Source organism: Spea bombifrons, chromosome 7 (assembly GCF_027358695.1).
Source record: "Spea bombifrons isolate aSpeBom1 chromosome 7, aSpeBom1.2.pri, whole genome shotgun sequence".
NCBI lineage: Eukaryota > Metazoa > Chordata > Amphibia > Anura > Pelobatidae > Spea > Spea bombifrons.
Window position 1 is genome coordinate 7,940,368 of NC_071093.1, and position 16,289 is coordinate 7,956,656.

At 37.6% G+C, this 16,289-nt stretch overlaps 1 protein-coding gene across 2 annotated transcripts in view; it reads left to right on the top strand.

The window, feature by feature from the left end:
* Positions 1-16,289, top strand: part of GPD2 (glycerol-3-phosphate dehydrogenase 2) — a 77,626-nt gene that overhangs the window by 29,713 nt on the left and 31,624 nt on the right. For both annotated transcript variants that reach the window (XM_053470474.1, XM_053470475.1), the window contains exons 7-13: positions 2,499-2,663; positions 3,791-3,935; positions 4,206-4,399; positions 11,617-11,751; positions 12,299-12,474; positions 13,337-13,468; positions 13,914-14,072. In XM_053470474.1, the coding sequence (XP_053326449.1) occupies positions 2,499-2,663; positions 3,791-3,935; positions 4,206-4,399; positions 11,617-11,751; positions 12,299-12,474; positions 13,337-13,468; positions 13,914-14,072 (1,106 nt within the window). The remainder of the gene's footprint in view (positions 1-2,498; positions 2,664-3,790; positions 3,936-4,205; positions 4,400-11,616; positions 11,752-12,298; positions 12,475-13,336; positions 13,469-13,913; positions 14,073-16,289) is intronic.

Consider the following 16,289-nt stretch of genomic DNA (forward strand, 5'->3'; position numbering starts at 1 on the left):
AAATAAATGTTGCAGTGTTGCATGATTTAGCCCAAGTGGATGCAAAGTATAAATTAATAATGCAGCATAATTTTAATGTGACTAAAAGTTTGATACATGGTGCTGTGGGTACCATCCTTATGAGTTTATTTAACATGTTCATACTTTATCCAGAAGATTTATGGGAGGTGGAGGAGCAGTCTCGTTCGATTGTGTGCTGGCTAAGCCAGGCACATCTTTTTACATTTTTTTGTTGGGATCCCCTGTATTAGTAATACTTAGATGCGCTCTGGACATGAATCTGCCACTGGAACAACATGGTGAGGGACTAGTAACTTTTGTGTAGACACCCAACACACACACACTATCTCTCTCTTTTTCTTTCTCTCTCTCAAACACATGAGCTTATTCATCATGGGCATGTGCGGTAGGGGGCAAGGCCACCCTATTCTGCCTTTGTCCCTCACCCATGAGATAGGGATAATAGTTTGACAGACTAGTTCCAGAAAGAAAGGCTGGGTCCATGTTAGACAGTAGAACAGAGTGAACAAATAACTTTTGTAATAAAGTCACAAATGTGGAATAAAAATAAAACTGGGAGTATAGTTTAATGCAAGCTTTCAGTACTCTCTGGTCCCTTCTTCAGGTATAGTTAAGCTACCTTTACTCCAGTTCACAAATGAATCAGTGATTCAGGCACAGAGAAATTGACCTAATGTACCTTTTGTAGAGTGATATTAACACATATGTTCCCCCAAGGGCATGGGAAGCTGTCACTCAGCCAACAATAACGCTAATATATTTATGTGAAATTGGGTCTTGGATCCCATCTGCTCACCCTGCATGGTCATGGTAAAGTTGGTGAGATGAAATGGTTTTCTGAATAAATCCCCAACATTTTATGTCATACAATTCATGGGTGAACAAGATCTCCATATAAGCTCCATATAAACTGCTTGTTCTTTTTTGGGAACTCGGGTTCAGCTTTCTCAGTTCAAATAGGACTCAATGAATAGAACACAACATACCAATGCAATGCACTGCAGTCTGATACTCATAGGGTTAAACACATCAAATCAGGGATGGATTTAGAAATTGATGCCAATTTAATAACCAGAAGCTGCACTCATTAGTTTTTCCCATAGAGATAGTGATGTGGAGTCGCACATTAATTTGAATCATTTTGTTTGGTTTTGGGGACAAGATTCAACACCCCATAAGCTCAAAAACCATTTAAACCAATACTTTGTAAATCAAGCTTGATTCTTTTCGACCCGCTGTATTACCGGCCTCTGGCTAGCTAGATGTAATGGGTGCTGTGCTCCAAATTGCCATAAACACATGCAAAGGCCTTTGTGACATGAATAATTCACACATCTCAAATACTGTTTGAATTAGTTTTCCAGTTTTTCATAAGTGTAAAGAAAAATTACATAATCCTGCTAAATAGAGAGAAATCAGTTCTCGTTATTGATTTAGCCTCGCCACGACAGGGCAGTTAAGGGAGTGGACGTCTGACCCACTAAAACATTGATCCGTTCTGTGCCCTTTTGCCATAGACAGATTACTTCTCTACCGCTTTACAGCAGGGCAGACACATCTTAAGTTAGGTGTTTTACATAATCAATTTGTAACAAGCGTTTTATGTGCCGGCCGCATAAATCCTGCACCAACATCTATTCTAGCTTTTTATCTGCGCAATCCGTGATGAGATCTGGTGCTAGAACCGCGAACATTTAAGCCCACCGCAGTACTGGGTACCGAAAGGGTTAAGACCACCATTCAAGTAATCAGAGATTAATTATTCCAGGCACATAGAGCGCCGGTCTCAGAATCGCGGAGTAATTTCTCTAAGCCAGGTCTTAACAGGAAATAATAAATGGGGAAAATCTCTCGTGAATCTTGCATTTAAAAAGATTAATCACACTTTACATTCATTGTACTTTATAAACACGGTTTAGATGCCGGGTGATAAATGTTTGATGTAAACACTGCCTTTCAAAGTAAAAGCTTGCGTGCACCTATCTCATTTTATATAAGTTACGAAAGCTAAAACAAATTAATAATTATTACCGACTTTACTGTACGTGCCATCAAGAGTTGTTATTGTTGCATCTTTAACTGGAGCTTTACACTTATTAAAGTGATTTATATTGTGCGTTTATTAATTTGCTTTTAAATATGTGCATGGCTCTACCAATGATCAATTGGTCAATAAAAAGCTATGCTTTTTTTCCCCTTCAATGTTGCTATGTATTTATTATGAAACCAAGCCTGTCTTCTTAAATAGGCCAATATGGTGAAGATACATTTGTCAGCGTTGATGTGCAGCAGGTTAAATCTCTGATCTGGAAGAGACAATGTATCTTTAAATAATTCTTGTAAGATCTAGCCAGTCATCATGTATATTCAGTGTGACAGGGAGAGATGAGACTGATCGCTTGTGACACACTTCCATACCACAAGTCAGTGGCTTGAGGTGACTCATGTCCTTCCTGTGATTCTGTCCTCTGCTGCAGGACAACACAATGATGCACGAATGAACCTTGCCATCGCACTCACTGCTGCCAGGTACGGCGCTGCCACAGCCAATTATACTGAAGTGGTGCGCTTGCTGAAGAAGACGGATTCGGAAAGCGGCCAGGAACGCGTCTGTGGCGCACGGTGCAGGGACGTTCTCACAGGTATGCGACTTGTAGCCTGTCGTATGTTCCTAGTTCTAATTTTTTTTTTTATAAATAGTAATTCTTTTGGCGCTTTAGATGACCTCTAGGATCCTTACAGGTGAAGACATCTCATCAGGCCTTTGTAAAGGCATCCTGTATTTATTTGTGCAAAAAAAAAAAGCAAGCGGTGATCTGAGTTTTTTTGACAATGAGCCAATTGTCTGCAAAAATATGAAGTGAGGATGGAAGACGTGTGTGTATGTGTGTATATATATATATATAGATATATATATAGATATATATATATATAGATATATAGATATATATATAGATATAGATATATATATCTATATATATAGATATAGATATATATATATATATATATATCTATATCTATATATATATATATGGGATGATATTCTTTTCTTTGTACACTTTTTATTCCTTACTAATAAAACTTATTCGAAATAAAACTTTTTAAGCACCTCTGAAACAGAATGTTCCATAAAATCTGTGGAATGATGTGAACATTTTTTTTTTCTATCTAAAGGAACTGGTTTCAAATCCTCGTCTGGCTCATTGGTTAAAAGCATGGAGAATAGCTTCATACATGATGGTGTCCGCTGACTCTTTGTAATGCCTTATGTAGGCCACAAATTGAACACTTGCTAGGCCACATTAGTGAGAAGGGAGACATACAGAACCACAACTAGGGGAGGTAGAACCTTAAAATGGGACAGGATAGACAAGATAAACCCAACTCTAGTTTTATCCAATCTGGCATACTCTTCGGTAGTATAAGTAAGCTGGTTGAGAAGATCAACTGGCCCATTAAATGATGAATGAGGCTGCCATCTCCCCAGGGCTGCCACCCAATGCCACCCTATGTACTTTTAAGAAATGGCTGAAAGCTGTGAAATTTATCTTTTATGGGTGAATTTAAATTCTTGCAAGTTTCAGTAATTTATTAGCTATGCTGATACTGGATGGAAAGGGTAATTAATTGTTATGCATCAAAAAATTCTTCCCATCCGATAAAAATGCATGACATTTATTACACAAGTGAGCTTACAAATAAAATAAATATTTGGATGAACACAAGCAGGAGGGAAAGAAAATGATTTCACGACATTGCTACTTTACAGGACAAGAATTTGATGTCCGAGCAAAATGCGTGATCAACGCCACCGGGCCTTTCACTGATTCAATACGCAAAATGGATAAACAAGAAGTCGCCAATATTTGCCAACCAAGTGCCGGCGTGCATATTGTGATGCCTGGATATTACAGGTAATGTTCTTAAGGTCATTGTAGATTATCAACTCGTTCTATCCGTAGCTTGCTGGAGAGGTGAATTTGTATTAAAAAAAAAAAATAGTCCAGTTCGTAACGTCTTAAAGGGTTCTAACAACTTTTCACTTCAATGTTTTGGGGTATTTTTGAGTGATGTCTTTTTCTTATGTTGTGCACTTTGCCGACAATGTATATTTTAAAAATGCTTTAATGAATTGGTATCTCATTCAATAAAATTTTAAATCAAGCTTTACTATCACCTTTTAGCCCTGATAACATGGGACTGCTTGATCCAGCCACCAGCGACGGGCGAGTGATTTTCTTTCTTCCATGGGAGAAGATGACCATCGCAGGAACTACTGACACCCCAACAGAGGTCACCCACCACCCTATTCCAACAGAAGAAGACATCAATTTCATTCTAACAGAAGTCAAAAACTACCTTAGCAATGACGTAGAAGGTAAACAGATTGTTTTCTTTACTGGAATATATTTAATGAGCCCAAAAATGTAAGAAAAAGAAGGATATTGGTGATGTTTTCTGAATTACTGATCTTCTGTCAACACATCATTTTTTTGAAAAGTCTGTAGATCTTAGGTGAAGGAAGCAGTGAAACACATGCAGACATTATGGAATGTGTCATTGCTTGTATTACTTCCAAGATGTCTGGGGGACCTCTAGTTATTTTATTCTTGTGTTGATAAAGTAGAAAGCAGCAGAAAGGGTCGCCTTTCATGGAAATAATATCTGCACATTAAGCTTATAGTTCGTAAAAGTTTTCATCTCCATCTTTAGCTAGCACACTGTAACCTTCATCTAGCAACACCGTGTCATCTTTAATTATTTTTTACAATCACAAGATATTTTTATGGTGTTGCTTAGAAAAAATCCATTAAACACATTTTTTAGACAATTCTTAATTTCAAGTAGAAAGATGTCAGGCATAGCTTGCAAATCAAGGTAGCCGTCAAGAACCCCATTTCTTGATGGTGACCAGACGTGTGTTGCTAATTCATTGCAAGGCTGCAAACAATTTGGATATTACAAGCACTTACTGGATGCCAGTGTAAGTAATAAGTAACATACCATTGCTTATGGATCGCTCAGTGGGAAGCGTGCAATTATTCAATGTTTCATAAGATGACAGCAATATGTCATTTTATCTGCATCTTTTAAGATGACAGTAATTTTTCATTATTTCTATTTTTATCAAAAAAATACCTTTTTACTGTTGTGCATAATGCACCCCCGTGGTGGTCAAATTTAACAGAAGAACAGCAAGATTTTATATAGACAATTACACAATCGCAATGCAAATGCTCATGTCCTAAGTTACAGATGACATTCCAATTTGGAATTTCTATACTTTTTTTTTTTTTTTTATTTATACTCTTCTCACTGTCCGTTGTCTGACTTGCACTTGCACAGTTCAAAATTCACAGCAGAAAAGGAAACTTTCCAGTGGTTTAAATACAGTAAGGAAAAGTGATTAAAAAAACTTGAAAAGCATGTAACTCTACCCTGCAATGTATTTGCCCCCCGGCCTGACCCAGGACAGTGACCCTAGATCCGCTTCCTCCGTCCTTAAGAGCACCAGTATATGACATTGTGCCTTACAGCACCTTTTTTACTGTATCCTATGGTTCTCTCCCTTGTAACCGGCCCATTAAGCAGCAGCAGCAGCAGCAGCCCAAAAGTTGCAGACCAACTGCCGGCCCTGTGCCACCCGCCCTAGGCCAGCATACCTTGCTGGCTATATCCCATTGTACAGCGCCGCAGAATATGATGGCGCTATAAAAAAAAAAAATAATACCCATGTGCTGTTGCAAGAAGCTTGGTTAACAACTTGAGAATAAATTACTAGAGGAAATCGTGGGGATTCCCATCTTTACGCAGCAAACATCATTCTTCTGTGCATTCCTAAGTACAGAGGTTTATGCGGATCCACCGCCATGTACTAACCCGATTCCACTTATATATCCTCTATCAAACATCAAATAAGGAAGTCACTGTGTATCCACAATCTGCCTCAGGTGAAACCCATTCATTTCAGGGGATTCTATATTATTTATTGAGCCAACTGACCTCTGGACCTCTGGAAAAAAAAAGTGGACCCCTAAACAAGGCTTCACAGTATTTATGAGGATGTAGAAAATTGCCTTGTGTGGTTTAATTCCTCACTTGTTCAGAAAGGCATTAAGCATACGCCGTATAATAGATTCTTTCACGGATAATCGTTTAAGTGGATAACAGAGTGGATAATCCCATACTCTCGATCACGGAGCATCGGCAGGCTGTACGCTTTATCCTTCACTGACTAGTGAAAGCGTGGGCTGTACCTTTATATCCAAACACATATTAATCTCTTGTTCATGTTATTACGCTGGTGCAGGTCCTCCGTCACTGTTTTCCGAACAGTGGGAATTCTAAATAATGAAAACATCAACAAAATTGTCCCTGGTACTCGTCCTAATTCTTCCTACTGCTTTTACTGTAAAAACAACATATAGGGTGTAGTGACTTTTTATGTGGAAAAAGGCTGTATTAACTCCAGGCTAATTGGTTGTAACGTGTTAGCGGAATTCCAGTTCAGCCTATTCTCTTAATGCAGAGGTACCAAGTCCACTGAATTAGGGTTCTCGCTCATTACATTACATCTTATTTATGAAGCATCAGCAGATTTCATAGTGCCAACCTCAACATTCCACAGGCATAGGGCCCCTGTTTTCTTCCTGATCTCCCATGTGCTATATGGCTTTATGCACAAACCCCCTTTTCGCTTCACTTCTTTCCCCTTTCTCTTTTTCTCTTTTGCCTCCTTTCTCTCTTTTCTCTCGCCTCTTCTTTCTTTTTCCTCTTGCCTCTTTCTTTTTCCTCTTCTCTTCTTTCTCTTGTATATTCTCTTTCTGTCTCCTCCTTTATCTTTTCTTCTATCCTAACTTTTACTTTGCTGTCATTTCTCCTTTATCTCTTATGTTTTTTTCACCTGTCTTTCTGTTCTTCTTTGTTGGTTCTTTCCTTTCTCCGGAATAAAATACTAAAAACATTTTTATTTTCACTGGTAAATCTATACCCCCGGCTGCAGCCTCTCAATGACTATTCAGGAAATGGCTCATCAAAAGATGGCAACCCTAATGAGGACTCGGGTTGAAAACTTGTTGGGACTGGAGAGCAAAGTCCTAGTTACCGTTTTATAGTTAATAAAGTGCTCAGCAGGGTCCAAGCTGTTGGGGCGTTCTATTGAGTTTTGCCAACTGCTTGTTGATGATGAACATGGTTGTGTATGATTATATTTATAAGTTCTTTTGAGTAAAACTGGTGACTGTGATGGTAACAGTTTTATTAAATGTCTCCTTTATATTATTATTCTTTATAATGGAGAGGGAAATAGATTATTTTATATGTATGTTATTTTGCTATGAGCCAAATGTTTCTTTAAGAGTAGAAATAAGCATGTAAAACCCTTTAATGAGTGTTTAAAAAATACTCTATCACACCTCACTCTTGTAAGCATTACTTTAATTTCATAATTTTTCTAGAGAAATGGAGATTCGATGTTTTGTAGCAAATCCATATGGATGCTAATTAGAGATCAGCCTACTGGCCTAAATTACTTGCCAGGGTCGTAAATCGTCTGCTAAAACGGTAAAGTCACTCACTAGGCACGTGTAAAAATAATTGGGATTTGTCAAGGGATATTTGCATACATTGTAAGATAAAAATAACAATTATTTTATACAACGTCAGCAATTTTTAGTTTGTCTATTGAGTTTGTATTCATGGCTTTAAGACTTCAGAATATTCAGATCTGCTCAAAGGTGTTATTGACAAACTAATACATTCTAAGCAGTAAAATTTTTCCAAAATCAACAAATACGAATGTCTACTGTAATTTTAAAATATCTATCTATCTATCTATCTATCTATCTATCTATCTATCTATCTATCTATCTATCTATCTATCTATTTATCTATCTAATTTAAACATGAATGGGATAAGCATATGGCTCCTGAATCTTAGATACGACCAATTAAAGTCGTTAAATAAAGAAAAATGGGTAGACTGCATGGGCCAAATAATTATCCGCCATCAAAGTCTGTCTCTCGTTCTTATTAAGCATGCAACGAAGCTTCTCCGTGTGTCCGGTACCACTAAATAAACCATGCAAGAGTGTCTGGGTCCAATAATCAAAAGAGGGCAATCATTATCAACTATGCATCTCTAACAGATATTACAAAATTAAAAAATAATACATTTAATACTTAATTTGGTTGTAGAGAAGGAGTTTATAAATATTTTTTTTTAAACTTAAAAAAAAAAAAAATCATATTTCCATGACGTGTGTTCATACAGCACGAGGGCTGGCTGCAGGACAAGGTATTGTATCTTGGAGCATAATTTTAGCTCTGTATTCACCGAGAAAGTTTTTTTTATTTTTTTTTTTTTCCCCTGTGCCGAAGAATCCCCTCCTAGTCGCATGCTGTTTTTCACTTATGTAATTAGCTGTGTTTATAGATTGCCTGTTATTGAACCGAACCACTGTGCTAGGCATATCAACGGGCTGCAGACCTACCCCTGCCAGAAACAGTGCCAAGGTTATCGACTTACACAGGCTTGGATGCGTTCCAGCTGTTTAATTATAGCGTCTCATAAGCAGCTATTCCTGGTTCCATCCGTTTATAAATGTAATATGCCATTTTATTCCCGTGATTAGCACTTCACTTAGGCTGGTTTAACAGGCTGGCAGAACATCATCCATTTCCCGACTCATGAGCTCTCTTATGAGGTGTATTTCAAAAATGTTATATATAGAAATACGAGCGCAAAATGAGTAAGACAAATCGCCGTACAGGTGCAGGATTTATGTAGTCTGGAATGATTTAGCACATGGCAAGATATCAGTGAGAAGCACGATTGATGTCTTGCTCAACGTAATGCGATTTCAATAGTCTGCAATATCCAATATTCTTAGAAATAATTCTGCCGCATATAAGTGAATTTTAATAAACTGTCATTTTTGAAGGCATTTAGATATGACGTATTAGGGTTGTTGAGCAGCTTCCACCGTTTGCCAGGGTGTGTTCAGATTAATTCACTTGTTTAAACTATTTTTTCCCCCGATAATTGTAATAATCCATTACAAAATTAAAACCGCTTTTTTTTGTTACTCTCGCCTTTACAGAAATGATCAGAGTCCCCAGAATATATTGTTCTGGATAGTAAACTGGGACATTTTTAACCAATCAAAACTAACCAGTTGACTACAGTGGTTCGAATCACCCATTCCTAAGATTAATATGTAATGACAGAGACTAGGGAATCCTTTCCTGAACTTCTGATTGCCTGAAGTAAAGTTCATAATATAAGGTATTTTAGTATATGGGAGGTAGACAAGTTCCCTTCTTTTTTTATTATTTTTTTTTTTTTTTTTTAAACATAACAAATACCACGTACAACCTTAGGCATTGTGGGGGTTTATGTGCACCTAGGGTTGTATCTGGCATCTGGTATACTATTTCTTACTCCACTATAGCTGCGGCTTGCAAATGACAGATTTTGCGAGGCTATAAATTAACGTGATACAATGACAATATGTGTTGCTGTGTTTTGCAGACCAACACCCACAGTTTAGAATACACTGAATACTTTGTAGCAAACGACAATAGAGACCTTCAGAAAGGAGTTGGCTACTTGGGGTGTTTTCAGGCTTTTTATAGAGAGGCGCGAGATAGCGTATGATAACAAAACTGCACCTCTATAGTAGGCTGTGGACGATGTGTTATTACTGCAGATGGCTACCCATACATAATGTTGTACTGCAAAACGCTGTGTATTGAAGTCTGGTGAAGGTCTGGGTCCTTATTACGCGTCTTCTAGGGTCGCACTCTATGAAGGCCAATGGGAGGGTTGAAACATTTTATCCCCCCTCCAAGGAGGTCAACCCACCCACCCCACCAAAAGCCAAGTACCTAGCTCCATTGTGGAGTTTCCAATGAGTGAAGGTGAATGCTCACACCGCTTTTGCAATCAAAAAAGTGCAAGAATAATTGGTGCATGTGCACACAAACGAGCAATACCGAGGAGGGGTGAATATAATAAAAGTGCCATGATGGCTCCGGCTCCAATGGAAAGGCTATTGAAGCTACCCTCACCCTTTTGGGTTCTATCTTTGTTCACGCCGTATGATGGACTCTTATTGAGTTTGGTGGGAACCCAACTCGCAGTCTTCCATCTCGAGCTGATGTGCATCATTGTGCATGTGCAGGCAAATATACTTTCATACATTGCTTGCTTCAGTGGAAGCAGGCAGGGGAGCAGGGAAAGAAGACAGACGTCTCTTTTCTATCTTTTCAAAAATAATGTATGTGTTATTTTGCATAAAACAAAAAAGTTATGGTCTACAATATACTGGTCACATACCGATTATATTTGCTTGTTTCTGTTGCTGTAATCAGGGCCAGCCACATCTGAACTTAGATCTCATTGTAGGGTGTTAAATAAGGGTGAGAGATACATTTATTATAATTATTATTATAATTATAATCAACTGTGTAATTGGACAACATACACTATTGTAGAGCCAGTCCAGAACATTCTGGACACTGACCTCCATGGTGATGAGTATACAAATAAAACTGGACAGGGGTCTGGGGACAGTGTGTTGAGTAGCGAGTCACATCTGTCACGCCTGTGAGAGTCAAGTGTCTTAAGAGGACGGCAGTCTCGTGTTCATGACGGCGAGGAGCTGGTACCTAAAAATAGGCTGAAACCACCTGGATTTCCTTGCGTTCAGAAGAATTCCAACGGCAACCTTTACACTTTGGTTACAGCGTTATTATTAGAAACAGTTACTTTTAAAATAACTGTACAACAAAAATTTATATTGTACCAGTAGAAGAAACCCGTCTTTAAAGATGTATTAATTTTACATATGTAAAGAACCTGATCGAAATATAATGTGCATAAGGAGACAAGCACAGAAAAGTTAAAAATTTTAAAGAGGTTTTTTTTTTACAACGAAAACAGCCTCTCTTTTTTTTTTTTATTAAATAATAATAATAATAATTCAGAATTTTAGTGAATAGGCTCACCTTATTTCAAAATTGTATTATTTTTTTTTCAAATGGAACCATTCACCCTTGCAATATATTTTTCCAAAGATTACATAAACAAATCACCCAAACTGCATTTGCATTGACGCATTCGCACAGAGTTCCAGTCCGGATTTCATTAACATGCATAGACTGATACATATTCAAACAAACCCGAGGTTCTGTCCTAAGCAAACCCTTGTGGTTTCACAGAATCCTAGTGTTTCCATAACACGGTAGAGAACATTCCACATGTTAGAATGTTCATTATATTTTGGGAAATCAGTTTTTGAAATACATTTGCAGGAGTTTTTTTCATTTTGCCATTTTAAGTGCACTTATTACATCATTTTTCTATGCCGTCCTCACTATTTAACTGGACGTATTACAACATGAGCTGATTGCTCCAAATCCAAACCTTTTGGAAGCCCATGAATGTGGCTCTCTGTACGTCCAGTGGCTTACGATTACTAGAAATCTGCAGATTCTGTTCTATTCAATATCCAAACAAAACTTATTTTTGTTATTCTCACTTGGGAAAATATTCTGCTGCCTAGTAATATTTCTCTGCTCTTCCATTGACAGTGCGAAGGGGAGATGTACTCGCGGCTTGGAGCGGAATCCGTCCACTGGTTACAAATCCCAATTCCACAGACACCCAATCAATATCCCGCAATCATGTCGTTGATGTGGGAGACAGTGGTCTTGTCACAATAGCAGGTAACATAATCTCTTACTAAATATAGAAAACCTCCAAGTTTCCTGAAATATTTTTTCTTTAAGGGAAGAGTTTAGCACCAAGTTATTTAAACTATTGAACTTTTTGCCGCCATCAAAAAATTTTCCATTTTCAATTTTATAGACGATATTTCACTTGAATGCTGTATTCTATTAAGCAAATTGGTGTTTCTGACACTTCTTTCCTTCTACAACATTCTATTAAACCTAAAAACCAGCAGAAATATGAAATACAGTTTTCTGCTGATATAGCAACAAGGCATTCTACCTTATCAGTGCTAACTAATTCAAGAGAGTTAATCAAGAGTCTAAAGTTAATCAAGTTGTGGTTCTTCTTTCCCACTATGGGAGCTGGAGTGCCATTTTGGATAGAACGACTGATTTTGATAGTGGGCAAATTCTGGTCTATTACAGACAATTTTATAATATGTTTAGACAGAGAACAAATAAATCTCATAGCAACCTGATTAAAAGGCAGCAAATCTAATGATCGAGATGTATGATAGTTTAACGCATAGTATTTTGCTAGGTGGAAAGTGGACCACTTATCGCTCAATGGCGGAGGATACTTTAGATGCTGCTGTAAAAGCTCACAATCTGAAAGCCGGACCTTGCAAAACAGTAGGGCTTTTCCTCGAAGGTGGCAAAGACTGGAGTCCGACGCTTTACATCCGCCTTGTGCAAGATTATGGATTGGAGAGCGAGGTACTTGGACTCCACACTTATCGGTGTAAATGTTTGCTGTTTGGTTCTATACACTCTCTAGTGCTATTTGTATTTTAAATTAAATATTATGAAATATGAAACCTTCAAAAAATCTGATAGAATTTGGTGACAGCTGATAGATAATCCAGCCATTTATTCTGCCTGTTTTCCTCCCGTAAAAACCTAAACACTTACCCACTCCTTTGTCTTATATTAACTCCACCACTGGAAGGCTGTTCTGCTTATCCACCTGGTGAAGACCAAGTTTCTTCTGTAACAGCTAAACCTCTGACCCTATCATTTTAGACTGTGATGTCTTTTTTTTAAGCCTTTCACCTTTGTACTTTGTTTAACCCCTTTATGAATAAATATTTCTTGTCTTTCCTCAAGCTAGCAAAACTAAAATTTCTGCATGCATGTTTGTCATAACATATTTTTTTTAAAAAGATATAAAATCCTTTTGAGATTGTTGGGGAAAGGTTGTAGCTTCTTCCAGGGTTTTAAAAAAAAAATGTAAAAAAATGAATCTTTTTTTTTTGTGGTGGGAGTGATTTTCGTGACAATCCAATTTATATATCTGTTAAATGCAGTCGCAGTAGCAAAAAGTGGTTGACGCATCATTAGTCACACACAGTTACAATGATACATGCATAGTAGTGTAAGTGCTGGCCTAAGCGTTCACAATACAAGGAGTTTCCTCCCACACAATCAAGATTTAATACCCTCTTCAGTCTGTTTGATAAAAGCTTTGGGAAACTGTCATAAGTAGCCTGCTTTTTTTTCCCTGCTGTGCTCCGAGAAGCAGAATGAGAAGAATGCTAACTCGCGAAATGTTCACTGAATCTGTGATGTTCTGCTGTAGGTCGCTCAACATCTCGCTGCCACTTACGGTGACAAGGCCTACGAGGTGGCGAAACTGGCAAAAGTTACAGGGAAGAGATGGCCCATCGTTGGAAAACGCCTCGTTTCGGAATTTCCCTACATCGAAGCAGAGGTTCAAGAAATGTTTCATCTTGAGTTGTTAGACTAATACATTTGTCCTGGTATTTGCTTTTTTAGAGCGCCATCCAAAAAAACCCACTTTTATTAGACAGTATTTGACGTAGGAATTTTATGAAATACCATAATATTGTATGTAGTTAATTCCTCCATTTATCACAACTTGACTTCCCCTCAATAAATTCCAGATCATGGTGTCCCTAGAAATATTTTGGGCGATGAGGGGCTAAACGGTAGTCCTACCAAAGGCATGGGGAATAGTCAGATTAGATTGGCGTTGCCAAAGATTTTCCAAGGGAACACCAACAAGTGAGACCACCCTTGGCATCCCTATAAATTACTGTAATATATTGGGGAATTCCATTGCAGGTGCGGAGTGATTTGCTCATAATAGTCACTGCAAATTTTTTTACATTTTTTTTTAATAATTTTTTTTACAGGTCAAGTACGCGTTGAGAGAGTATGCGTGCACGGCTGTGGACCTTATTTCACGGCGCACGCGCCTGGCATTTTTGAATGTCCAAGCAGCAGAGGAAGCCTTACCGCGGATTGTCGATATTATGGGAAAAGAACTGAACTGGAAGGAACAAAAAAAAAAGGTACGTTGTGTGAATTCGTGTTTCTATAATATTAACACATTGGTAGCCTTAAACTCTTTGAGAACGAGACAGGGATTGCAACATCCCCTGGTATTTAAAGGGTTAATGGCACAGTCTCAGATGCGGGAATATTGTTTCTTGGGATCCACTAATTTAAAGATATTAGGCCACTACCAGATTTTTTTCCCGACTTTTACTTGCAACTCCACATATAGCCACCAGGGGGTGTCTAGCATAAAAAGCCACATTGCCGGCCTTCCCTCCCATGACGAATGTTGCCAACACTCTCTGGTTGTGGTTTAACATAAAAAAATTAGCAAGACACACATGACCAACTTTTATTTTGATTAAGAAATCAAACTGAGGTCTCACTTCAGAGCTAACAGATCTCCCGGCGCTGGTGCCAGTGCCACGTTCAATGTCAAATGCATTGGACAATTCCACAAAAAACCAGAGAGTTTTTCTTGATGGGGATCTAACTTAACTCTAATCATTGTCTCTATTCTGTTGGTTCTGGCAATGCTGCCACTTTGAGTGAAAAAAAATAAATGAAATATACCACAAGAAACTGAACATGGGATACATTTATCTAATTAGCTTGTTCATTAGCTAAAAATCCCTGGGTTTGGCATTGAAGGCCAATGAGCCAGATTTAATGCACACTCTTTACCATGGTCACCACCCTTTTTGAGAGTGTACATGTTTTTTTTTGTTGTTCTGTGGCCCACAGTATTCCAGTATTAGGATTTTTTTTACATATTTGAAAGTTTTATTGTTGACCGAGTCATAATTTTGAAACTTAAAGAAAAAAACCTGTAAGACTTCCTTAATAATATTTATTACAGATGAAAAGAAATACAGGCTATTTGCAAGTGGGGCTCGTCCATTACACTTGGCAGGCTGTAATGGAATGTGACATTTGTTTCAGATTGCAGAGTACAATTTACTGTCTTTAATTCTTCTATAGGAATTAAAGAAACTTTGTTCCACTCTGGCACTTTCCTAATGAAACTGCATCTACGCGGGGATCTTTAAAGAACCGAGCCTTTGCCATAAGGCTTTTCATGCTAATTCTTCCCTAGTGAACACTTCAGGGTGGACAAGTGGTTTCAAAGCCCAAAGAATTAGTTCTTTCGCTTAGAGCGTTGGAATCTGTCAGGATGAATATCCAAATTGGAAATCATATTATTCAACTTAACTAAGCTTGATGAAGAATTAATAAAAGGAGCACAACTAAGCCCGCTCACTACAGTCCCTGATGTTTAACTGTTGCCTGCATGCGGAACACTATTTTGTTTGTCGGGTAAAGAATATGCATTACTGGCCGTTAACCCCTTGAGTGATTTCCCAATGCGTTTTGTCCACCTTGGTTTGTGAAAAGGTTCGTGTATGGGCAACATCTCATTCTTATTTAGTTTTAACGAATCACAATGTGAATGAATGTTAGAAGTTAAATCCTTTGATGCAAATCCACATCCTCAAAGATGGTAAAGGAAGATGTGTTGAGATAAACTGCCAAATATAAAGGAAAAGGTTTGCTGCGTAAATTGTTGGTGCTATATAAATAAAAGATAATAATAATTAACAAAATATAACTTCTGTAATGAAGCTATAAGTATAGGGTGTAAATGCAGGCAAAGGTGTATGCAAATTGTGCATTGGGGTAAATAACAGCCACCTTAGCGGCACACAAGGAAATGTATCAACATTCTCTCAAATTTAATGTTAGCACAAGGTATAGATTTCCCTACTACCCAATGTAAACCTGTTGCACAGTCCGTTTTCGGGTAAAAATAGTAATATTTGTTTTTGTTCCCTGCATAGTTTGGTTTCTTCCGGTGATGTCCTACCCTAGTGTCCACGTTACCCCATTGTCTTGTAATTTGTCCTGTTGTTTATCACAATTTAAATATAGACCAGTTATTTCCAGTTTAGGAACACAAGGCATATGAAACATTTTTAATATGAGTCTTATTTTTTTTTTTTAACTTATATGTTTTTTCTTTTTTTTTATTATTGTCCAAAAATGGAATAAAGTTGTCATATGAGATATGCCAAAAAACCAAAATGGCTACTTCCTACAGCATTTTATTTGCCTTATTTTTAAGTGACGGTTGTTTGCTGGATATATTCCTGCATATTTTTAATGCATATTAATGTGATATTTTTCCTTCATTAAATATAATATATAGAAAAGATTATTTTCATTAACGCAGA